The 27,935-nt window shown below is 33.7% G+C and overlaps 1 protein-coding gene and 2 long non-coding RNA genes across 4 annotated transcripts in view; 2 read left to right on the top strand and 1 right to left on the bottom strand.

Annotated features, from left to right (window-relative positions):
- Positions 1-2,723: 2,723 nt before the first annotated feature.
- LOC113562917 lies at positions 2,724-3,258 on the top strand. Its single transcript, XR_003407247.1, has 2 exons — positions 2,724-3,021; positions 3,141-3,258. It is a non-coding gene; the product is annotated as an uncharacterized LOC113562917 (long non-coding RNA).
- A 3,048-nt stretch (positions 3,259-6,306) lies between these two features.
- On the bottom strand, positions 6,307-6,578 carry LOC105276649. The gene is made up of 2 exons (XR_893435.2): positions 6,544-6,578; positions 6,307-6,409 (listed from the first exon to the last, which is right to left on the bottom strand). It is a non-coding gene; the product is annotated as an uncharacterized LOC105276649 (long non-coding RNA).
- Positions 6,579-10,614: 4,036 nt separating this feature from the next.
- Positions 10,615-27,935, top strand: part of LOC105276648 (ankyrin repeat and ELMO domain-containing protein D) — a 51,630-nt gene continuing 34,309 nt past the window's right edge. The window contains exon 1 of one of the 2 annotated variants that reach the window (XM_011334439.3): positions 10,615-12,166. In XM_011334439.3, the coding sequence (XP_011332741.2) occupies positions 12,067-12,166 (100 nt within the window). In that variant the 5' untranslated portion in view covers positions 10,615-12,066. The remainder of the gene's footprint in view (positions 12,167-27,935) is intronic. The other variant, XM_011334438.3, reaches the window with a different exon arrangement.

A 27,935-nucleotide genomic window follows, 5' to 3' on the forward strand; every position in this document is an offset into this window, starting at 1 on the left:
GCCTCTCGAAGATAATGAATTTTTTCATTTTTAGCGAATATCTTTGAAAATATAAGATATATGAAAAAATGTTTTATACAAAAGTTTTATAGTATTTTATACTCTTTACAACGGTGTATTCACATTTTTCGAAATGTCAAATTTTTTAATTTACCCCCACCCCCACCCCTTATTTTTGCAAAATTTAAGAACTTGGTAAGAACAAAAATTGAAGAGCATAGAATGCCAAATCCAACCATATATAATACTATTATGTTTCCACGATTCACTTTTTGGGAAAACGAGATGAAAACATGGTGCTATAGACGCCGCGCTGTAAGTAGGTGTTGCGTTATTTCTTTGCAGTTGCGCTGTACTCAATAACTGCATATTGTGCATATTGGTCGGTATTCATAATCGGATCTTATATTTAAGACCGTCTTAAGTGTATCTTCAGATACTGCGTAGCCAATGAAATGATCTATACAGCATCTGCAGATAAGCTTAAGACGGTCTTAAATATAAGGTCCGACTATGAATACCGGCTATTGTCTGATACTATAATATGCATAGATCTTATATACCGCCGTATAGTTAGCAGACAAATATGATAAATCTTTTTTTTTATTGCAATCGTTTGGGAAAGTTTAGGAAACAACTTTTAGAGTTTGGGAAATAATAGTTTTTTAATAATTAATGAAAATTAGTTGAGTGTATAGTTAGCAGACATCATTCCAAATAGTGTTCTTTTTCGCTTCTTTCAACGCCAAATCATTTGGGAAATACGCTTGTAATGGTTTTAGAGTTTGGGAAATAATTATTGCATCTTCAAATAAAGTTTCATGTCATCAACCAGACTTCAAGCCAAAACGCTAGGGATTTTGTGACCATACCCTATATAATGGAAAATGTTTATAATCTTCGATATATCTCATTGTTTTCTAATGTTTTCTATTGCAATCATTTGGGAATCGTTTGGGCAAGTTTAGGGAGGCATTTTCATAGTTTGGGAAGCAATAATTTTTATAATTAAGATGATCCTGGAGTGACTAGTGAAACAGTGTTGCCATTTGCACAAAAATTACAGTTAAAATGCTTTTTACAAAAATTTGGCAATTTGTACACACAAGATTGAGGCGGTCCCGTATCAGAATAAAATAAAGGAATATAATGGAGATTTTCGAAGTGACTTTAGAGGCGTCATAAAAAAAGAAAGGTGTATTCTCCTTTACAGAATACAGAATACATATAAACTTCCTTACTGTAATATTATTAATTTTTTATGCTGGGAAAGTATATGCTTGGGTGGAAGAGCATGAGGGGACGGGCTTCGCCCGTCACCTAGTACTCTTCCACATAAAAAAAATAACAAAACTTTCAGATGACCAAAAGTACTGCGTGGAAGTTACAATATAAAACCTTGCTTTGCGTGGAACCTCGCTTCACATGAATTGAAAATCTATTTGAAATCGTATTAATTTGCATTGAAAGTACAATTAGTACGATTCCAAATACAGATTTTCAATTCATGTGAAGCGAGGTTCCACGCAAAGCAAGGTTTTATATTGTAACTTCCACGCAGTACTTTTGGTCATCTGAAAGTTTTGTTATTTTTTTTATGTGGAAGAGTACTAGGTGACGGGCGAAGCCCGTCCCCTCATGCTCTTCCACCCAAGCATATACTTTCCCAGTATAAAAAATTAATAATATTACAGTAAGGAAGTTTATATGTATTCTGTATTCTGTAAAGGAGAATACACCTTTCTTTTTTTATGACGCCTCTAAAGTCACTTCGAAAATCTCCATTATATTCCTTTATTTTATTCTGATACGGGACCGCCTCAATCTTGTGTGTACAAATTGCCAAATTTTTGTAAAAAGCATTTTAACTGTAATTTTTGTGCAAATGGCAACACTGTTTCACTAGTCACTCCAGGATCATCTTAATTATAAAAATTATTGCTTCCCAAACTATGAAAATGCCTCCCTAAACTTGCCCAAACGATTCCCAAATGATTGCAATAGAAAACATTAGAAAACAATGAGATATATCGAAGATTATAAACATTTTCCATTATATAGGGTATGGTCACAAAATCCCTAGCGTTTTGGCTTGAAGTCTGGTTGATGACATGAAACTTTATTTGAAGATGCAATAATTATTTCCCAAACTCTAAAACCATTACAAGCGTATTTCCCAAATGATTTGGCGTTGAAAGAAGCGAAAAAGAACACTATTTGGAATGATAACTATACGCTCATCTAATTTTCATTAATTATTAAAAAACTATTATTTCCCAAACTCTAAAAGTGGTTTCCTAAACTTTCCCAAACGATTCCCAAACTATTGAAATGGAAAACAATGAGAAATATCAAAGATTATAAACGTTTTTCCATTATATAGCCTATAGTCAAAAAGTCCCTAGATTATTCCCTAGATTATACTGCACGTCTGGGTGATGACTTTCAACTCGATTTTGAGGGGAAATCATTATTTCCCAAACTCTGAAAACATTATAGGGTATTTCCCAAATGATTTGGCATTGAAAGAAGCGAAAAAGAAAATTATTTGGAATGATGTCTGCTAACTATACACTCAACTAATTTTCATTAATTATTAAAAAACTATTATTTCCCAAACTCTAAAAGTTGTTTCCTAAACTTTCCCAAATAATTCCCAAACGATTGCAATAAAAAAAATAAGATTTATCATATTTGTCTGCTAACTATACGGCAATATCTTATATACCTGGATAGGCCTTTCCCTGTAGAGAGAAAGAGTGAGAACATGTCCATTCATCGTCCATCCTTCACTTTACAGTATACGAAACGCATGCGCGAAATGATGTATTAAAAATGGCAAACAGTTCGGTTTCACGTATGTGTCATGAATGTAACCTATAAAAGTGATTTATTTATTTATCGATAAACTGACGATAAGATGTAAAGTATGCAGCAGATATTGGAAAAAAATGACAATACTTCTTTTCATTCGGAAGTACACACTTATAATAAACGGTTATGGTTAAAAATGTGATAAAAGTAATTGAAAATATTCAGACGCATAAAGGATATGTATTTGTTTTGTGCTACAGTTGGATTTAGAATAAGTAAAGTAAAAAATTCAGTTAATAAAGCTGTTTTTACTGAAATTATTACAGGTCACTCTCAGGGCCAAGATTTTTATTGTAATCACAGAAATCAGCTCATAAATCTTATTGTTTCTACTTACATAGACATAAGCTTTCATCACATAGCACGTGAAAATAACGAAAAGCCGAATCAAATACGTAAACAATTAACTAAAGTAATTTTATTTTCTCATGACTGATTCCTTGTAAAATCATCCCACAAAGTTTGATGTAAAAGTACTACCCCATACAGCACAAAATATTCGGAGAATATTCTAACACCATGATTTCCATATATTCTAAGAATATTCGAAAAGAATATTCATAAATAGTTCCACGAATGTTCTAAATGTTATTGGTATGTTATTTGGTAAGTACTCAGAATATTCTAATGATATCTCTACAACATATCCAAAGCCCATAAAAATCGGTGAGGGACAGTTGTGTTAGTTCCCTTGTCAGTTGTTAGTAGCATAAACAAACCTTTGGTATGTATCAGTCAGTCAGTCAATTGCTAATAGAGTGCAATACTTTTCAATTCAGAATGTCTTGACTTGATGCTGATTCGTGCGTCACGTACTGCAGCTACACACGTCACACACATACAAGTTGGGACGAATGTTTTCAGTCACGGTAGTTCACGTTTAGAAAAAGACAACACGGTCCCAGCACTCTATCTCCCTCTGGCCGCTCGGTCTCGTGGAAGGGGTAGGGTAGTGCGCGTTCCAGTATGGTTATATTTCAATGGAGCAGACTGACTGGAGCTCCAGTCTGGTCTGGAGACGTCTGGAGCAGACAGCTGATATTGGAGCTGTTGCTGTTGCCGCCATTGACATAGGAATATATGGACGGAGCCTTTTACGAGGGAAAGCTGAGATTAGCGGTAAGGGGAGAGCACTGGCACTTCGTGTAACTTCGGCTGTTCGGGTATGTTCGGTTTTGCCAGTGATATATATATATATATATATATATATATATATATACACAGGGTGTCCCGGGTTTTAACCGACAAACTGCGGGAGCATATTCTACTAGTGGAAATAAGAAAAAATTCTTATATCGAGTTTGCTTAGAAATGCTTTATTACAAAGTTATAAACCAATATTGAAAAGAAATATGAGATAAGTAACAACAGAACATAGTGTAGAATTTGGAAGATCGAAGATGTTTATGTTATGTGTATTCACATGTATTCATGTTCACTATGTTGAAACGATTCAGTATGATTGTTACTTTCACAACAGTAGCTGTTAGATTTCAATCGTCGTGTGAACTAGCAATTACTATCAGAATGCCAAAAGTATTTTCAAATGAGGAATACACTGATATTCATTTCGTGTACGGATTCTGTGACGGAAATGCACGAGCTGCCGTACGAGAGTATCAACGTAGATTTCCTAACAGGAGAGTACCAGATAGTTCCGTGTTTAGTAATACCCATTTGCAATTACGTAATTTGGGTTCATTTCGACCTATGAATGAATATGATGATGTTCGTTCAGCTCTAAGACACCGACGACGCTCGGAAAGAATCTTAAATCTTCGCCAAAACAGCTGGATACAATTAGACGGTTGTCCATCGCACTATGCTAGACAAGTTAGAAACTGGTTAGATGAACATTATGCTCATAGGTGGATTGGTCGAGGAGGACCGGTTTTCTGGCCTCCAAGATCGCCCGATTTAACGCCTCTTGATTTTTATTTATGGGGAACTTTAAAAAATAAAGTTTACAGTACAGAAGTAATCTCGCTTGAAGATTTAAAGCAACGAATTACTAATTCAGTTACTGAGATGCAACCAAATTTTTAGGAATGTCGTACTGTAACAAATTCTGTACTACGTCGATGTCTAGCTTGTATCGATGTGCAAGGACAACATTTTGAAATGCGTCGCTAAATCATTGCGTACATAATTTTTATTTTTGTGAAAAAATCTGTTTTTACTTATCTCATATTTCTTTTCAATATTGGTTTATAACTTTGTAATAAAGCATTTCTAAGCAAACTCGATATAAGAATTTTTTCTTATTTCCACTAGCAGAATATGCTCCCGCAGTTTGTCGGTTAAAACCCGGGACACCCTGTATATATATATATATATATATATGTACGATGAGTTATTGTGTTGTGTCGGAATGTAGCAATTGCATTAATGCAAAAAGGAAAAAATTGGCAATAACGTATGAAAGAAAATAATGATCCGAAAATTTCTTTTCATCTGTAAGTAAAATACATACAATTGTAGGTTATACACAATGCCGGTAAAACGTTTCAGATATTGTTATGTGTTTATTATTATTTAAATTTATTATTATTGTGTTAAGAAAGAATTTTGGCTTGTTTATTATTATATTCATATGAACAATTGTTCGATAACAGTTTTTCATTTATAGTTTTTATTAATTCATATATTTAATAATAAATATATATATAGTCAAATCGTATATATTATTATTATTAAATATATGAATGAACTATATAGTATATATAGTCAAATCGTATATATTATTATTAAATATATGAATTATAATAACAACTATAGATGAAAAACTGTTATCGAACAATTATTCATATGAATATAATAATAAACACATAACAATATCTGAAACGTTTTACCGGCATTGTGTATAACCTACAATTGTATGTATTTTACTTACAGATGAAAAGAAATTTTCGGATCATTTTCTTTCATAAGTTGTTGCCAATTTTTCCTTTTTGCATTAATGCGATTGCTACATTCCGACACAACACAATAACTCATCGTACATGTAATTTCAGTATCACAACTTTACAAAACTTTATCGAGTATCATTCGGGCGATGTCGAGAACAGCCGAACTCGCCCGATTTGCCAGCAGCCTCTCCTTACCGCAAATCTCAGAACCTCCCTTGCCTAAGTTCGTAGCATAGGCTCCGTCTATATATTCCTATGTCAATGGTTGTCGCGTCCATAGACATAGAGTAGAAAGGGTCAAGGGAGAGTGTGGCCAATAAGCCGGAACCGCCATGTTGAGCACAATGAGATTGAATTAAGCGCGACTTTCGAAAGCGTATATGTATTGTAAATACGAAAGAATGCAAAATGTTATATAAAGAAGTAATATAATCGTGTCAAGTGGAAGCTAATTCTCCATTCCACCTAGTTTTTCACAATTTGTGATCCATTTTTTTCTTTTTATTGTATCTCTTGGTAGTCTATTCATTTTGACACCTTGGCTAGAGGAATTTTTGCATCCTCTTATTGCACAACCCGGCATCTTTCCAATATGTAGAATTGCTTCACTTTATATCTTTTCTCATCTGTCAAAATAATATAAAATACCATTTCATAAAAGTTATGTTTACTTTTACAGTTAACCTTTTATTTGTTTGTCTTTTAGTAAACAATTTTCTAATATTTCATTAATATTAAATAGATTGAACCGAATATTCACCTGTCAAATAGCATAAAGAACCATTGCGCACATACAAATGTATATCTATATATATGAAAATAGCGGAAGTTGTTCTCAATATGGCGGAGCCAATCAGCGATGAGTCCCTACATCGGCCACACTCTCCCTTGACCCTCTCTAACATAGAGACATAAGGTCTGTTCTTTTTAGCTGCACTGCTGAACTAGTGCAATACGTTAAAGTGAGACAAGTATATTTTTTCTCACTCTAACTTATTGCACCAGTTCAGGGGGTCTATTACGTATCTCTTCACGGAGTGAAAATGCGAAAAGTGAACAAATTCACTAGGTGTTGACCAATCAAATTATAAATATTCTAGTAAATTTGCTCATATTTTCACTCCATGAAGAGATACGTAATAGACCCCCAGCAGTGCAGCTAAAAAGAACAGACCTATAGACTGCGCCAAAGAGAATCTAGAGAGAGTGGAGCGGATTGACTGGAAGCCGCTATTAAAGCGCAACTTTTGGGGAAGATTTAATACACACACACATACAAAATAATACTTTGCTAATATATTATTACAGTGTTATATTTTGACACTCTTACGTCTTCCATCATTCAACTACGCGTTCAAAAGTGCAAATATGCCAGAATATGTAGCGTCAGTCCACGTCAGTCTCATTGAAAGTGCGAAATGTACAAAGTTAACGGAAGTTGCCCTGTTAATGGCGGCACCAATCAGAAAAGGAAACACGATCCGCTCCACTCTCTCTAGATTCTCTCTGGACTGCACCATTCATAGCTGTATCGTATGGTCAGGAAAAATGAAAAGGAGAGGACGTGAAGACGGCCAATCTCTCTCTTTCTAAGCGTTGAATAGAAAGAGAGAGAGATTGGCCGTTTTCACGTCCTCTCTTTCTCATTTTTCACGACCACTTGTAGGCCGGTATTCATAGTCGAATCTTATATTTAAGACCGTCTTAAGTGTATCTACAGATACTCCATAGCCAATGAAATGATCCATACAGCATCTTCAGATAAACTTAAGACGGTCTTAAATATAAAATCCGACTATGAATACCGGCCTATATTTAAGGTGATCCTGGAGTGACTAGTGAAACAGTGTTGCTATTTGCACTCATACACATACAAAAATTACAGTTGAAATGCTTTTTATAAAAATTTCGCAATTTGTACACACAAAATTGCGACCATGTCCTCTCGGGATAAAATAAAGGAATATAATGAAGCTTTTTGAGGCGACTTTAGAAGCGTTAAAAAAAGAATAGTATCTGTGAAAATCTTGTACATACTTATACATGCATACAAGATTTTCACAGATACTTTTCTTTTTTATTACGCTTCTAAATTCACTTCGAAAAGCTTCATTATATTCCTTTATTTTATCCCGTGTGGTGGCCGCTGCAATTGTGTGCGTACAAATTGCGAAATTTTTATAAAAAGCATTTTTTTGTGCAAATGGAAGCACCATCGCGAAAAAGTTCCCTAGTCACTTTAGGATCTCTTTAAGGGGATCCTGGAGTTGCTAGTGAAAAGTGTTGCCAATTGCACACATACATATACAAAAATTAAAGTTGAAATGCTTTTTATAAAAATTTGGCAATTTGTACGCAGAAAATTGCGACCATGCCCTCTCGGGATAAAATAAAGGAATATAATAAAGCTTTTCGAAGTGACTTTAGAAGCGTAATAAAAGAGAAGTGTTTATGAAAATCTTGTGCATACTTATACCAGAGAGGAACCTGAGAGCGGCCACGCTGCCGTTTACACCCATATTTTTGCATTGAGAAATGTGAGAAATACAACACCGAATGTGAACTTACATTCCATTTAACATGCACATGATCTTTTGTCATTATGAAATCATGTGCATGTGCATGTTAAATGGAATGTAAGTTCACATTCGGTGTTGTATTTCTCAAATTTCTCAATGCACAAATATGGGCGTAAACGGCGGCGTGGCCGCTCTCAGGTTCCTCTCTGCTTATACCAGAGAGTTTCTTTTTTATTACGCTTGTAAAGTCACTTTGAAAAGCTTCATTATACAGGGTGTCCCAGACCTACCGTACCACCGGTTAATGGTAAATTCCTGGAGCGCAATTCTGTACTCGCCTATCGATGATTGTCGGTGTCGGTAACTAGCGATAGCCAATGGCAAGGACGACCTTGGAGAAAAGCGTGGCTCTCATAGGTTGTCGCTAGTTAACGATACCGACAATCATCGGTAGGCGAGTACAGAATTGCGCTCCTGAGGTGATTCTGAGACGAATGTTCCTCTTACAAAATGTCGAGGGTGGCGTAGTTTCGGCGCTACGAAGGGTTGTAGTTATCCTATCCTTGTGTAGAATTTTCCCGCGTTCAGTGACGGTGGGTCGAAGAGGTCCCGCGCATCGCGCACACTTCAATTTGATCTTAATTTTTCGCGGCTGTTCAAATTGAAGTGTGCGCGATGCGCGGGATCCCTTCGACCCACCGTCACTGAACGCGGGAAAATTCTACACAAAGATAGGATAACTACAACCTTTCGTAGCGCCGAAACTACTCCACCTTCAACATTTTGCAAGAGGAACATTCGTCTCAGAATCACCTCAGGAATCTACCATTAACCGGTGGTACGGTAGGTCTGGGACACCCTGTATTCCTTTATTTTATTCCGAGTATAGACTGCCTCAATTTTGTGCGTACAAATTGCGAAATTTTTATAAAACGTATTTAAACTGTAATTTTTGTGCAAATGGCAACATTGTTTCACTAGTCACTCCAGGATCACCTTAATTATAAAAATTATTGCTTCCCAAACTGTGAAAGTGCCTTCCTAAACTTGCCTAAACGATTCCCAAATTATTGCAATAGAAAACATTAGAAAACAATGAGATATATCGAAGATTATAAACATTTTCCATTATATAGGTTATGGTCAAAAAATCCCTAGATTTTTGGCTTCACGTCTGGTTGATGACATGAAACTTTATTTTGAGATGCAATTATTATTTCCCAAACTCTAAAAGTGGTTTCCTAAACTTTCCCAAACGATTGCAATAAAAAAAATAAGATTTATCATATTTGTCTGCTAACTATACGGCGGTGGTTGAGTAATAGGAAAGATGCTGTATGAATCACTTCATTGGCTATGGAGTATCTGCAGATAAACTTAAGACGGTCTTAAATATAAGATCCGACTATGAATACGGGCCGTAAGGCGATAACGATTGCGCTTCTCTTATTTATTTAGGACTCTAGTGAGTAAGATGTAGTTGAAAAAAGAGCGAAAGAGTGAGGAACTGCAAGAGTGAGTGAGAGAAAAGTTCAGATGGCGATACTAGTATAATGCTTTGCTCCCGCATGCGCACTTCATTTCGTGATACTCATATATCAAAGGTGCCGACCGAGAGTTGTGACTTGTGCTACTGTAGGTGCTTTCCATTAACGACACAGTGCGACACAGAGTATCATTCTATCTTTGTTGTTCACTGGTATTGAAAGAAGATAGAATGATACTCTGTGTCGCACTGTGTCGTTAATGGAAAGCACCCTGTATATATTGTGCTTTAGCTGTAGTTAGAGTCCCTATCATAAGAGTCTTGCCATAAGGCGATCGGGGCAAAATCCTGCGAGAGAGAGGGATACATTGGGTGCTTTCCAATTGCTTACACATCTTAACACAAAAGCATTTTATTGGCTATATATTATTTAAAAAACCTTACAAGATAATATATAGCCAATAAAATGCTTTTATGTTAAAATGTGTAAGCAATTGGAAAGCACCCAATAGGTCTGTTCTTTTTAGCTGCACTGCTGAACTGGTGCAATAAGTTAGTGAGAAAAAATATACTTGTCTCACTTTAACGTATTGCACTAGTTCAGCAGTGCAGCTAAAAAGAACAGACCTAATGTATCCCTCTCTCTCGCAGGAGTTTGCCCCGATCGCCTTATGGCAAGACTCTTATCATAGGGACTCTAGCTATAGCTAGTGAAAATCGTATTTAGAGTACAACCAATCGTGCGATCACTCTGCTGATCCGATGGAAGATGTATTCACGTGCCGAGCGGACGACGCTGCTGCCAGTGGCCGATCGCTCAGCCAATCAGAAGTTTATTGCATGAGAATAGTGACGAGTTAGCCGGCAACGTCGCGCAGTAACTGGTAAGCAGAGAATTCGGCAGTCGTCGCTCAACTGTTCTTCTGTAGTTGGTCGTGGTTTGTAGTTTGACGGTGAAGCTCGGAGTGACTGGGAGTATCGCGTAATTACTGAAAGGGAGTGATCGTACGGATTAATGTCAGCAACATCAAAGTCGCTCGCACTAATAAACGGCACAATGACATATTTGACAACGTCGTCAACACTGAGCGTTCCTAGAACAGACGCGATTACGACTGCCACGACTGAAATGATAATAACGATGACGTTACAACGTATCCGCTTGCCGCGATAGCGTGTTTCTGCGAATGGAAGCAGATTTCGACGTAGATATATTATATTCTAAACGAAAACGGAACAAATATATATACTCTGAAATTCGAAAAAAAAGTTAACGTCACCATGCGAAAAGATACGTACGAAGTGATACGAGTGCGATTTGTGCGATTGTGAGAGGAACGGATATATCTTTGAATTGGCAGGACGCGAAAGAAAAGCGTGAGAAAGATCAAGGGGAGACGTACGAAGTGGGCGCCATTTGGAAGTAACAGTGTCAAAACATCTCGTGCGAGACTCGTGCGTAAAGCGTGCGTTCGGAACGCTAGTGAAACGAGAGTACATGGTGTCATCGACGTATCAACTGATCGCCTGTCAAGTGTTCTAGTGTCAATGGTGAGGGAATCGAACGGCCTCTAGTGTGTCTCGCGGGCACAACGTGCGCGCACACAGAACGCGTTTTCTCGATCTAGTGCCGCCTTCGTCCGACCGATCGACTCGCGAGTCGCGGCACGCGCCCTCGCTCCGCCGTGTTCGCGAGTTCGATTTCGCCTGTTCACCAGGCAGAGTTTCCACCGACCGCGACACATGTACGTGTGTACTTATCCGCGTCACGCGTGAATGAACGACAGACGATCCGCCGGCAACGGCTGTCGGTCATATACGCGCTCGCGAAGCGGATCAAATCGAATCGAATCGAATCGGGGACTGTGCAAAAAATTTCCGAATAATATGGAGAATTTTGCATGTGCGTAGACTAAACGATTGACCGCGAGGCTCTCCGTGTATATTTTTACGGTGGAGAAGAGGAGGAGGAGTAGGAGGAAGAAGAAGAAGAGGAGGAAAAGAAGGAGACGGCGACAAAGAAGGACGAAACGGGAAAGATTAGGTTAGGCTGAACTCTCGCGTCACTGCGTCTCTCCCCGCTCCCCCTACTGCGGTACTTGAGTGTTCTGTCTCGCTTCGACGTACACATCCGTCATTTCCATCTGATTTGTGCACGCTTTCGTGGGATGAAGATAGCGACACGTAGGAAGAGAGAAAAAAACCTAAAAGAGGAGAGTGAGAGACAACGGTACGCGACTGGGAAAATTTCCTGGAGAAAAGCGGAAGGAAAATACAAATGCCAATCGTCAGTGGAATTCCGATTCTTGGATCGGCGGCAACTCCGTACGTATCCTCCACCGCTGCTGACATGTTACATTTCGTCGATAGACTTTCAGGTTAGCACACATCTCTGCTATAAACATAGTAGTAACCGTACGCGAATTTATTTACACGCCCATATGTAATCGTACCATATGTATTCCAACGTGATTTCATATCTTCGTCTTTTGAGAAATACGCCAAGGCATTGATTATCATAGTCGCAACATGGTCAGAGTCATAAAAGTCAGCAGATTTGCTAGATTTCAATAACATTATTGATTTGTTTTAGTAAATTTGCTCATTCTCATAATTCTCACGGTGTTACGAAATACGCGATCGATATAAGTGTTTCTCGTCCGTTTCGCTGTCACGCGATAAAGATATCGTCTTATTTCGAAGAAATATATCTGAAATTTTTTCGCCTCGCTTGTACAACTTCTGATACACGCCCAAAGCACGTAGAGTACTGAATTATTATGTCGCCTTTCCTCTCTTTATTTTCACTTAATTTTATCGTCAACTGTAATTAGTATTATATAATAACAGAATGTTCTGAACGGTTTTTATAAAACTTTTAGAAAGAAATAAGAAAATAGCGAGCCATATATATTAAAATATAAATAAAATATAAATAATTTTTATTATGTTAATGGAAAGTTTATACAATTTAACAATTGGAGATTATGATGAAAAAAATACAATTTACCTGGAAATTTCATTACATTAGTCTTTTATCATCAAATATAAATGTAAAGTAATATATTTTAAGACGCATTTTTTTAATTGTGCCTTTCAGAAATTAAATTAATCTATTTTGTTTGCAAATTAATACTAGAACAGAGCGAAGTAATATGTCATTAGTATGTGAGCATAACAATTGAAAAAAGATTTAAAATAAGTTTAAAATAAATTTGTCTCTTAAGAGATTGAAATAAAAAAATGTGTATTATATAAGTTATTGACCTGTCTCTTCAAAGTTTTTACATAACATTCCATTCGCTATTAAATGCGTATATATCACTAGCGTACATAACAATTCACTACATATCGAAGGCAATGTAAAGGCTCTGTGTAACATTTTTTAAGTTTATTCATACGCACATATGCATTAATATTAAATATTTAATTTTTTATATTAAATTTTGTATTACAAAATTTTTGTCCCATGCAATAAAACATGACATTACATGTTATGCATATACAATATTTTTTTCAATGTTCTTTAAATTATTGTTGATAATTAAAATATTGACTAATGTTCCTAAGAATAATAATAATAAAAAAGGGCAAAATCTCGTCCTATATAATGGTACGTAGTATTATATTGTGCTATACATATACAAAAACAGTTTCATCGATCGTAAATGTTTTAAACTATGTTTTCTAAATTAATACGGGAAAAGTCGAAATATATTTTTTCTTAAAGAAACTAAATTATTTAGCAAAATAATAAGCTGCACAAACATTTCAAGATATTTGTCAAAGTCATAATAATATATTATTGTCTTACATTTCTTCATCACAAATAATCTAATAATTCTAGATATATATATATATATATATATATATATATATATATATATAAGCCAAATACCACTCACTGACTCATCAACGTGCAGCCCGAACCACTGCACCTATCGACTTGAAATTTTAAGGGTATATTCCTACTATCACGTAGGTGCTCACTAAGGGTGGGTTTTCCGAAATTCCACCCCTAACGGGTGAGAAGGGGTAAAATGTGTTTTTATTTAATTCTACACATAATATCGCGGGCGAAGCCCGCGTGACGGGGGATGCTATTATATAATAAAAATAATATTGCATTATACCAAGGGGTTGGTCACTGAGGTAATTTTTGTACAAGGTCTAGGTAATTCTTAGGGTAGTCTTGGATAATCTGAGGTAATCTAAGGTAATCATGATACCACTGCCCTATAACTATCTCACTTGCACTCTCTCCATTCGAGTGAGACAGCTATTGGACACCAGCAGCGGTACCACGTCTTGTAATGTTTTCTCTCTCAATCGTTCGACTTGTGCTAACAATAAGGATGCAAGATCGGACTGCGATTGTTTCGCGCGTATGCGCGATATATATTCATTCTGAACAATCATCGAGGAAACTACCGGCTGAAATCAATACGGAAAATACGGCATTGATGAATTTTGACAATAAATTGAAACTTTTGCCAAATTATTTGATCGAACTGTTGTAGTATTAGGTAATCTTGAGGAATCTGAGGTAATTTAAAGGTAATCCGTATCAAGGGTAATTTTTGTACACTGTAACCGCTAGTGATCAACCCCTCGCATTATACAAAGTTGTTGAAATACGAACTTGCGATATAAATAAGAACTATATTTGCACAATTATAATATTTACTCCTAAAGATAATAATAAAAGAAATAATTTACTCAATATATAAATGATATAAGTATAATAACATAAATAATACCTTGACAATACAACGTAACTAATTATATTTTCTATCAAAACAGAATCGATCATTACCTTTAGATATCTTAAAATATAATTAGAAAATAGAAATGTATTACTTTTTTCAATGTATCATTTTTTATCTAAAATTTATCGGAGTTGATAATGAATTTTAACAATTTACATAATTGAGATTAAATAATAATATATACGTAGTGTGTAAATCATTCGCAGGTAAATAAATGTTTACAAAAACTTAAATCTTGCGAATGAGCAACTCTTGACCTTGACATACGTTGTAGAGATCATGACCTCGAGTAATCTCCAAAAGATTTTAGTTAGCGGTCATGATTTATTAAAACGTTCTCAACAAAAGACGTTTGAAAAATCGCAGATGTAACGTCAGTGTTAAAAACTTATAATTTGCTGATGTATTATTACATCTATATACAGGATGTCTGAGACCATCTGTACATTCCTTTTTAAAATAAAGGTAATTATGCATTATAGCGAAGACTGCTTACCATCTTAACCTTGACATATATTGTCGAGACCACAACTCTAAGTAGCCATCAAAAGGTTTTAATCGGCGCTTCTTGTTTGTTAAAAAGTGATTAATAAATAAAACGTAATTTTCTAACTATGGGTTCGGTATTTATATTTACATTCTTATTATATTCATTAAGCAAAGGATTGTCCGAGTGATAAACAGTGCGTTACATACTTTCAGTCGTTGACACTTCAGTTCCTACAGTAATTCCTAACATCCGACACAGTATTGTACAATGAATTTATTCATATGACATATGATTACAACGGTTTAATAACGGCTGATAGAAAGGTCATTCGTTATTGAGTAAAATGTCTACGATTTAAAATCGTATATATGAATATACAATAATTTCTTGTTACCTACTATAATAATAATTATTACAAATAAATTAGAATTCCTTTATTTTTCTCTTTTGAGAAAAGTCATTTTCTGCCAGTGAGTTTTTCTTTATTAACTAATGTCTTTCATTCTGTCCTTTAAAAATAATTCTAATTTATATATTTTATGTGTTTATTTTTACAAAAATCACTTTAACGTTTTATATGATTTAATCACTTGAAAAAGACCTAAAATGAAGGTCGAAACGTTGTGATTGATTATTTTTTGTATTTGCCAGTTGTGGTCATTAATAAAGAAGAATTCGTTGCTTTGAGATTTTACTGGTGACATAGAGAAATAAGTTCATGAGAAGAAACGGGTGCGAAAGACGTGCAACTTGAAAATTAGTGTTCTTACAGGAATATTAGGTGCGAACAAATTACTTCGGTCTTTTTTAAAGAAATTAAACATTAATTTACAGAAGAAGAAAATAATCCTCGAAAGATTCTCCATCGTTTTCGATAACTTTCGTCCATCTTTCAACTGTAAAAATTCTCTCCAAAAAATGATGGCGGCTTTGAGTCGATGAAATCGTCGATGCATTTTTGCATCTCTTCCATGCTTTCGAAGTATGTATCAGCCAGGTGGTGTTGCAGCGATCAAAATAGGTGGTAATCTGAAAGGGCTAAGGAAATCCGGGAATAATCCATATGAGGGAGAACTTTCCAGCCCGACGAATAAATAGTGTCCTTCGTCCCTCTTGCAACATGCGGCCATTGTTGTACTGCAAAATGACTTGTCGCATTCCACTTTTACAAGTTTTATGCGTTACAGCATCTTCCCTAAAGCTGAACAAATTATATTTACAATATTAGCAGTATTTTTTTGCAATTAGAAAGTAAACAGAATGCATTATCTGATCTGCTGCTTACGTGGATGCTGAACTGGTGCAATATGTTAAAGTGAGACAAATATTTTTTTCACTCTAACTTATTGCACAAGTTCAACAGCTGTAAAGACCACATATTTGACATTGTTTTGTGAGGTATATATATAGGTATAGGAGGTTTATATAGTGCCAAGTTATATAGCGCATTTTAAACCTTAAATTTAAAGATTGGTACCACCAAAACTCACTAAACTATGGCGCAGAGATATTTGAATTTAAACCGGAATTATTGATTAAAATTAAAGGCAGCGAATTAATTTGTACACCTAAAGCTAGCGCCAGACTATGCACGATTCGTAATTCGTATATTTGTGAATAGTGTGGAGGGAAAATTCGTCGATTCCTCATGTGCGATTCGCCATTCGCACTGATTCGCTAGCCGAGAGGTTTTTGACGAAACTCAAAGGACGTGAATCATTACGAATCAATCCATTCGAATTATGAATGATTTACTGCGAATCGCGAATAGTGTGGTTTACACTGACAAATAACGAATTTTTCCGAATGTCCAATAAATCTCTACAAATCACGAATCGCGCATAGAGTCTGGCGCTAGCTTAATATAGTAATAATATTAGGTTAACCAGAAAATTCCTGCGGATTTGTTACATATGATCTTATTAATAAATAGCACTTTGTCTCACATATTATCTCGTACACATTATCCGATGAGACAACACGCTACCCTCTTGACAGCTGACAACTTCTTGCTTTTAAACAGAAAGTTATTGAAATCGGTTTGTAAACTTAACGTCGTTTTGAATATGAAGCAAAAATGTGAAAAATGGCATTTTCGCCATGTGATACTTTTTTACTACCAGAAAAATGCAAAGAATGATAAAGCCAAAAATTTATATGTAATACAGAACCAGAAAAAGATAGATACCGTTTATAAAGGATGGAACATGCCAAACTTTCTTTGCGAGACTTCGTTGATGTGATACTCAGAGATGGTGAACGCTCTAGAAAACCAGCCATAGTTAACATAGTTAACATAATTAACGATAGTTAACGACCAACTATAATTATAGTTAAAGATCAAAGCACTGATAGAAGCAAACTCACATGTGATGATCAGCGATTGCAGAAACATATCACAATCTAGTGTTCACAGTCACATTTGGAAACTTGGATACATGAATCGTCTCGATGTTTTGGATGTCACACAAACTGACTGAAAAAACTTTAATCACTTAAAAAATTTCTATATATTAAAACATTTTTTCAAGATAAACATATTTAACATATTTTAATAATTTTGTCTCAAGAATCAAATATTAGACTATTTAACTAGATACCTAGACATAATAAATAACAAATGTGTTTTCAACAGTAGATAGATATTTATATTTTTCGTTTTCAAGAAGTAAGAAGATTATAATGATTTAAAATGATTTCTTCACAGTTTGTCCGAAAAAATTGTATTAAGCCAACTTGCACATCTTTTCAGTGAATCTTATGACATTCATTACGTTGAATACTTTAATGACAAAATAAGAAACATGAACGTAGATTACAAAACAATCGTATTTTAATAATGTAATATTTTTAAGAATAGTAATTTAAATAGCTTGTCGTATTTTAATATGTTGACGACAAGGTAGATAGGTGGTAGAATATTTCTTTCACGTTTTAAATATAGTGAAAACTATATGTACAAATGTATACTAAACAATTGTGATACTCACACAAAACTTACATTTTCAAAAAAAAAACAAGTACAAACCAGACACCAAGTATACGTGCTACTAGATTTTATGAATAAAGTATAATGTAAAGATCATTTCAATAATAAAAGTTGTGATATCAAAGATTGTTTCGATTCTAGATAAGATAACAACAAGAACAAAAGGTACAATATAACATATATTTTATTTTAATATTCGTATTAAAATCGTTCTACAAAAGTAATGATATTATAAAGTGCGCTAACTACGAATATAAATAGACATTATTAAATCTTATTTTTATATTTTTCTTTATACATATATTGAGTTGAGTGGACAATCTATACCGATTGTTTTTATCCAATATGTTTATAAATAGGCAAAATTCAAATGTTTCGTGTTAATTCTTAATACAAAACTTTGCATTGCTGGAAGATGCGAATTGTTTTTTTATATTGGGCTAACTACAAAATCAGATTATTTTAGCAAAATTTAAACGCAATGGTTTGTATTAAGAATGAATCCAAAGTTTTGTTTGAATGTTGCTAAAACAATCGGCATGGACTTTGCAGTCAGCCCAATATAAAAATACTATAGAAAGATTTCGCGTATAAAAGAATTATTTAGATTGTCGAAACATTTTACTTGAGTCTGTACCACAATCGTTATTATTGTTTCGATCCGACGAAGTCCCATTCAATAACATTCTTGCTCGTCAGTATTGACTCCTATAATTCTTTTCCTTCCTTTCTTTTCTCTCTTTGACCGGAACAAAATTACTCTCCGCCTTGTGATGAGCATTGAAATACTTAGAAAAGGATGTTACTTCTACCAATCGTAAATTGCTATTATTATTAGCAGCGCTTTGAAGTTAGCTTCAGTTTGCGAAGTTTTCAACAACTAGAAATATTAACACAGCACAAATTTGGTTAAAAAATAATAACAGCACGAACTAAGCATTAAACGACAAGCAGAATGAAAAATGGTATCAAACATGAACTTAGAAAAATAAGTCCGTTCTCTATCATACTTAAAATTAAAATAATATCTATATGTTTATTGTAGCTAAATATAAAAATTTTTTTAAACATATAATCTATAATCTTAATATAATTTTTCGGTTTCTCTTTAGCCTTTTTTATACATCATGATATATAATCTATATCTATACTCTATACTATTATATAAATTTGAAAGTGCATATTTTGAAATGCGTTTTCTCAATAAACATGAACTGCATCCACAAGTGTGTTATATCACTTTGTTCGTCTTGACAAGTAGAAGGTCTTAACGTCTTTATTTTTTTAAATAATTCTTTTTAGAGGAAATAATCTATCTAGACTATTATATATCTTACCTACTACAAGTTAATTAAACACTGTTTAATGTAAACTAGTGGTGGGCGATGTTCATTCGATGTTCGGAAAACCGATATTTTTCATCGCTACATCGGTTAATTTTAATCGGTCTTTTTAAAATCGAGGAATCGAGAAAAATCGAGGTTTTTAAGAATAAAATCGATATTTGAACTAACTTCACTTCATGACGTATTGTGTTATTGTATTCACTAAACTTGTTAATTTTATTAGCGTGCACAATTAAGCTGCGTTCCGAAATATACTGCCAGTACTGAAAATCTATAGTTCACGTTGCGTATACTATACATTTTCAGTACTGGCAGTATATTTCGGAACACAGCTCTAGTAACGTTGTTCAACTGTTGAGTCCGCTGAATGCAGCCAGGATAGTACTTGCTGCTCTTCGTTTCGGCAGTGTTTACAGTGTGTTATGCATTATCTGTTATAAATAAATTCTTCATTATGGGAGTACCTGACAGTTACCCTTAATTATCCATATATCGTTTATTTTCGAATAAATGACCAGGAATCGTTTTGTACTCGCAATCTCTCTTTATCCGACTATCCGTCGTTAATATGTAAATAAACTACCATTATTATTGATTATTGATCGCTGTTGAATAGTACTTTTTAGATGTAATAGATCTGTTTTTTATTCCTACACTGCTGAACTGATGCAATAAGTTAGAGTGAGAAAAAATATACTTGTCTCACTTTAACATATTGCACCAGTTCAGCAGTGCAGGAATAAAAAACAGACCTTATATACCTTGTATGGATATAATTCTACAGATGACGATCAACACACAATAAATTATATTCGAGGCCTGATCACATCGGGCGCGATAAACACTTTCTTTGTGTAGGTATATGTTTGCAAGCAGACATAACTTTGGAATTACAAAAATGAAATTGGAATTGTAATCATCATACGACATTCAAATCATCACCAGGAACATCAACATCTCTTGCTCAATTTTATACATGAATAAAAAGAATACTACTTAAGATATGCATACTAGTTTGAAATTAGTTTTATTTTAGTTTTTCTTTGTCAAGATTTAATCGCTTTTTATTAGATTCTTGATGGTTTCTTTTCCCTTTTAGTTGTAACTATTCAAATCAGGCGCGCTTTATTCTCGTAAAAACGAATCGATTAATATCGATATATTTGGCAAAATATCTATTACCTAACATCGGTTTTATTTTTGCATCGGTTATTTCCGAGTTACTGATTTTTTTGAACATCGCCCACCACTAATGTAAACTGTACCGGGCAAGGCCGGGCATTAAAGCTAGTATGATATAATGAACAAATTTGTAAAGTATTAATCGTTAATTTCGAGTAGAAAGAAAGATCTGTTTTGATTGAACAACTTTAAAAGAGTACGATTCATATAACAGTGTTAAAATCATTATAATTTAATTATGAATTAAGATTTAAGATAGTCGGTGAATAGTGCAAGATATATGTCATCCTTTATAATAATTCTTTATAAATGACACAAGGAAACGATATCACTCTACGTATAAAATGTAACATAGTTTCGTATGCCGATCAAATTCTACAACCAAAGACACATATTTTACTATCGCCTGCACGCACTGTGTACACGACGAAAAAAAAAAAGAGCACTACCTATAATCGCGCACAGGAGGAACCATCTGCGGTTTTCAGGAGCATGATGCGCGGACCATGTGCCGGCTGCCGACGATACCTCAGTCTGTACATAGTCCAACGCATTAAGTTAACTGCTCCAGATCCGCCTCGAACATTGTTACGTACGTATTACAGTGACAAAGAAAGTCAGAAAAAGAGAAAAAGAAACAGACGATAGTAAATCGCAATAAGACTTCAAATAAAAATATTGGTTTGCTTACGCATTGCATCCAATAAAAACTGAATATCCTTGAAAACTCTTGATTACGATTGTCCAATTAGGAAGATTAATTCTATGTTAATCTTCTACACTAGTTTGCGCTGATAAATCCATAGCTTATTGAATTAAGATTTTGCGAAATATTATGAATAAACAAAATAAATAAATTGGACGATATATAATTTCAGCATATTCTGTAGATTTTTATGGTTAAGTGCAGAGATAGATTTGAAGTCTTTCTGAAAGAGAGCCATTTTAGAATAGAATACTTGCAATTTATTTAGCTAAATTTTTTATTGTACAACGAAAGTTTTTTGCCTTTATGTGCAAATCATTCTATAAAAATTTGTATATTAATTTAATCTTTGGATGAATACATTTATAATTAACATATATGTACACGTAATTGATAATTTATTTTCCTGTATGCTAGATTTCAGTCACGTTTTTGGGATTGTTAGGGGAAACCTATTTGTATTCAGGCATTCAATATTAAATGTAGAATGTCATTCATGTAAGTTATACATAATATACATAATATACGTCTTACATGATACAATGGTACGCAAAGTACTTTAGGCACGACAGCAGTCATATCACCTAGCAACGAGTTAAACATGTTGCAAGAGGAAGAACAACACGCTGGTAGCATTTCTTTCAAATATATTTTTTTAATAAGCTGCTTTGCCGCGTCTAAAGCGCTACACCTATCGTCTCATCGTGGGAAACGTGCACTCATTAGCCATTTTTCTACAATATCTCAATAATTATTACAAAAATCGCAAAACACCACACGGTACAAGACTTTTCTATTCGACTCAATCCACTTTATTTCCAAACGATTGAACAGAAGTTGTCAAGTATCCAAAATAATAAGTGAGGGGATTGAATTAAATAAAGGTGCTATATCGTTTTGCGTAATTATTATCAAAAATTTAATTAAAGAAGAGTAAAAGATATTGGCGAATGAGTGCACGCCGAGATGGTAGGCAGAACGCTCTAGGCACGACAGCGACTGTACTCTCTAGCAATGAACGTAACATGCAGCAAGAGAAAGGACAACGCGCCGCTGGCATTTTTTCTAATACAATTGCTGCTATGCATAAAGCACTCCGCCCATTGCCTCGGTGCGCGGAACGCGCGCTTATTGGCCAATACTCTTTAATTTTCTTTAATTAATTTCTTAATAATTGCGAAGAACGCAAAACAATATAGGATTTTTCTATTCAATTAAATTCTATCCTCTCACGAATAGTGGTACTTTTATTACCGGACACCCTGTATATTTAGAATGTCTCACAAAACCACCGATAATAATTCTTTGACATTAAAAAAAAAAAGAAAATTAATGTGAACATGTCAACGTAGTTTATTTTTTTAATAGTTTTTAAATATGAAGTTGTTAAAGTTGGTTAAAGCAATGATAGAGTTGAAATTATGTGCGTTTAGGTATGTCGATATCATATTATAAATTCTTCTATGAACAAAATTATTTTAATAATATTAAAGTTATCGTATAAATAATTACACATTAATAATTTCATGAAGAAACTTTTCTTATTCTGGTATATATATGTATGTATGTATGTATGTATGTATGTATGTATGTGTATGTATATATATATAATATGTATTATAAAAAATATATAGTTATGTATATAAACATATATGTATATACATATACAGGGTGTCCCAGAATTGTGTATGAAGCGCTCGTAAGCGGGTAGACTGCATCGAACTGAGAAGAAAAGTCCTTTTCCGTTTTGAAATTTTCGCAATAGTTAACGAGTTATTAATTATTAAAAATTTCAAAACTGAAAAGGACTTTTCTTCTCAGTTCGATGCGTTCTACCCGCTTACGAGCGCTTCATACACAATTCTGGGACACCCTGTATACACGCACACATAACTATATTGAATAAAACATATATTTAATGTGTATCGTAAAGCCAAATACCAAAATAACATACTCACTATTTATAACATTGGATAATGTAAAAAATTAATTATGAATGCATAAAATTATAATAATTACTGTGGCAATTAATATGTTATTTTTAGTCTAATAATGCCGCAAACTTGTTTTATTATTTATAATGTTTTTACAAGTGTATCTTATTAACTGCAAGATTATTAAACATAATTGACAATGTTTTAACATATAACAACATTTTTATTATATATATTTTTTAGTGTTATAAGAAAGCTTTGCGTGTACTTGACGCTTTTTTTAATCTTAATTTTTAATATACTAGCAACACAGGCGCGCGCTATGCGCGCTATTTTATTTTTCAATATTAATATTCTGACATTCGCAACACAAAGTTCAAGCCACACGAAGTTCGAGCCAAGCGATAGAACCAATCAGCGTCGCGGAAAAGAGGCCTCAATATTCGATAAAAAAGAACTTCACGAAGTTAACACGCCTTTTTTAGAATAGGATATCCTTATTGGTTCTAGGAATATATTCATGTTACCAAACTTTACCAATCCAAAGTCACAACATCACAGGCAACACAGGCGCGCGCTATATTATTTTTCAATATTAATAATGTTTTCGAATAATAATATTCATCACAAATTCTGTCAAATTTATATTGATGAAACACGATTCATCAATACAAATTTGACAGAATTGACAGCTGCCGTTTTCACATTCCTAAGAAATAATAAATTAATATAACCGCACAAAATCAAAACCGAGCTCAAATAATATATAAACACAATGAACTGCTGTGAGCGAAGCTGGATGTAAAGTGCTTGAATTTACTTTATTCCGAAGTCAATACATGTAGACGTTTCAGTCCAAACGTTGGACCATCTTCAATACACTATAATGAAATATTCACAATACCAGGTTATATTTCATGATACTAATTTTTAGGAGTTCATAATACATACATAATCAATACACTATAGTTCATAATACATACCAAAATCAATAATCATATCATCAATATGGTTCCATGAATCAATGTCATATATTCACAAATGTAACCCTGTCAAAGTTGTTTCTTTTATAGACACACAATGACTAAATCAATAAATCAACAAATGTTTATATACTCACAGGTCGTCATCTAATTACATCAGTCAACTATCACAAATCAAGTGTTTGGACCAGCAAGTTCCAGCTCTGACAGTGGTAGTCTGTTCTTATATATAATTTGACGGTTTTGGATTATGATTTGTGATAGTTGACTGATGTAATTAGATGACGACCTGTGAGTATATAAACATTTGTTGATTTATTGATTTAGTCATTGTGTGTCTATAAAAGAAACAACTTTGACAGGGTTACATTTGTGAATATATGACATTGATTCATGGAACCATATTGATGATATGATTATTGATTTTGGTATGTATTATGAACTATAGTGTATTGATTATGTATGTATTATGAACTCCTAAAAATTAGTATCATGAAATATAACCTGGTATTGTGAATATTTCATTATAGTGTATTGAAGATGGTCCAACGTTTGGACTGAAACGTCTACATGTATTGACTTCGGAATAAAGAAAATTCAAGCACTTACATCCAGCTTCGCTCACAGCAGTTCATTGTGTTTATAATATAACCGCACTGACAGCCACTATGACATTCTGACATTCGCAACACGAAGTTCAAGTCACACGAAGTTCGAGCCAAGCGAGAGAACCAATCAGCGTCGCGGAAAGAGGCCTCAATATTCGATAAAAAAGAACTTCACGATGTTAACACGCCTTTTTTAGAATAGAGGAATATATTCATGTTACCAAACTTTACCAATCCAAAGTCATGTAGAAAGAACCATTTTCTACAGAAATACAAATTTTATTTTGAATTTAATGCATTCGTACTTTACAAATTTTTAAAATTGGCTCAAACAAAATTTATAAAAATATTTTATTCGCGCGTTTCCAGTTCATTTTTACATTTAATAAAAATCATTCTATTCATAGTCATATCATCATTCTTACTACATATATCCTGCATATATAATATGTATTTGTATATACATACATAGAATGATTCTATTAATAAGGCTAGATTATAACTTTTTTCTAAATCAAGATAGAACAAATAATACAGCGAAATCTTTTGCTGGTTAATTATCTATCTATATATGGTTTTGTAAATTACATTTTTTCAAACAATGCACCGATGCAATTACACTTTTCTTGTATATGAAATGTACCCTCTTTAGCACGTGCGCGCGTAAACAGATTCTTCTTATTTTATTCTGCATATAAAAGTATTAAGATAAGATAATCGAAACATTAATCAGTTTTTGTCAGATATTACATATTTTATGTCATAAAATTACTTTATTATGTTAAGTGTTCAAATACCACGTTTTAAACAGTCTCCAAGACGTATTTTCATGTTTTTTATATCACTCTGTACAGTTGGTTATTAGTTATATTAGAACAGGTTATTAGGTATAATTTGTTCTTTCAAATTATTTTCTGAAATAAATTCCCGCAAACATACCTTCAATTTCTTTTATAAAAAGATCAAAAACATTCAAATCCGGCGAGTGAAATGGTCAAAGGCTAGAATGCGGCTTCTTAACCATTTTTTCTTCACAGATTTGTGTTAAATATTTTTGTTATTACGTCGGACATGTTATACGTCGGAGCACTGTTCTCTTGTTGGAAATATTTTAAATTTAATCTATGAAATAATAACACAGGCACACAAAATAAAAAAAGTGGTCGATCCCAGAAGCCAAACTATCCTATCCATATGTATTTTGGGTTGCTGAACACGAATCCGAGGTTAGTTTTCGTCCATCGGATCTTGTTTTTTTCGAACCTGAAAAAACTGAAAAAACATTTTAAAAAACATTTCCGTTCATTTCTTTCTTTGATTGTTGTCAATCTCAATCAGCAACTCAAAACATAAGAATATAGCTTTCTTCCTCGTCACCGTACCCATATCTATCTTTTGCATAGCAAAAAATGCGATTTTAGCGACTTTTTGGCGGTTTTTTCAGGTTCGAAAAAAACAAGATCCGATGGACGAAAACTAACCTCGGATTCGTGTTCAGCAACCCAAAATACATATGGATAGGATAGTTTGGCCTCTGGGATCGACCACTTTTTTTATTTTGTGTGCCTGTGTAATCTAATAAAGTAAATTTAAGAAATGGCGATATTCGACTATTAAAATTATTAACGAAAAAAATAAGATCTGATAATACATACATACGTGTAAAATGTCGTACCACATATTTAAATTTTAATTGATTGTTTTTTTCTTCAGTGAGGATTTTCGACCTTGTATCACAGTATAAGTCTTCCTTCTTATATTGTGCTTATGTGATCTCTCGAAGCTCTGGTAGGACTGGTATCGAAAAACAATAGAAAACGTCAATTATCTTTTGTTCTTATTTTTTTTATTCAAAATATGCTTACTCTAACAATAAGTCAATGCAACACTGCATTAAAAAAGTTTTTATCACAGTTACTGTATTCTGTTTTCGGAACTGTCTCTGCGCTCAAAGCCCTAGATATCTTGAATAATATCGTATCTCTTTCCTTTTATTGCTAACTTGAGTTTTAGGAATAGTCACGAAGCCAAATCAGGCAAATACGGGAGGTCTGACGCCTTTCCTGACCAAAAAATCGCGGACCATCTTACAATTAGATTTGTACGCCGGTGTCATGCAGAAGATCCTCGCTCTTGGTATTAAAGCCGAACTCGAAGAATTCTGTTTCACAAACAATTCAGACCACCCAAATAATAATCAGCGTTACCGTTTGACGTCCCCATATGAATTCTTTGTAAACAATTCCTTTCTAATCGAAGAAAATGGTGAGCAATATTTTGATTTGGCTCTTTTGCACGTGCAGTTTTTTCTGCCGCTTTGTGAGTGACTCATATTGAAAACATGTTTCGTTATCAGTTATGATATTTTTCATGAATTTAATGTGAATGGGCATAGCTGAAATATCAAGCCTCACAATCACTTATCAAGAGATGGTGGTGCAGGAAAAACTATAAAATGTGTGTTACATTATTTTAGATATATGCATTATTAGACCTTATTTTTTTCGTCAACAATTTTAATAGTCAACAATATCGCCATTTCTTAAATTCACTTTACTTGATTATCACTTTATAGATTAAAAATAAAATACTTCCAAGAAAATAGTCATATAATCGCATCAGAGCCTGGACAGTCCGTGTACGTATTTATAGTGCTAATTAAACAAACCATTTTTTTTTAATGTATTTATGTATCTGCTCATGAAATTTTTTGAACAAAATTTTCATTAATCTTTATCTCTCATAACATAAATTGGCAAAATTGTATTTGCCATAATTCATCTCTAACGTGTAATATGTATCTTATTATAAAGTGGTGATAAAATACAAATAAAAATTAGCAATCTTTAAAATTTACAAATACAGAAGTGTGATTAATATTACATTCAGTGGCTTTTTAGATTCATATTGCACACACATTTAACTTGAAAATCAATACTTGTAACTGAATATTTTTATTTTGTACTAGTTTTATAATATCCTTTTTCGTTTCAAGGAATGAGTCGTGCTCTCTTAAATTACACATATTTTCCAATTTTTTAAAATATATGTATATTTGTCACGATTCTAATCAATTAAAGTAAGTTTCAAAATACATTGCTGCAGTAGTCGTTGAAGTTTTATTGCGTTACATAAACATA

The sequence above is a fragment of the Ooceraea biroi genome, chromosome 11 (assembly GCF_003672135.1).
Source record: "Ooceraea biroi isolate clonal line C1 chromosome 11, Obir_v5.4, whole genome shotgun sequence".
In the NCBI taxonomy this organism is placed as follows: Eukaryota; Metazoa; Arthropoda; class Insecta; order Hymenoptera; family Formicidae; genus Ooceraea; species Ooceraea biroi.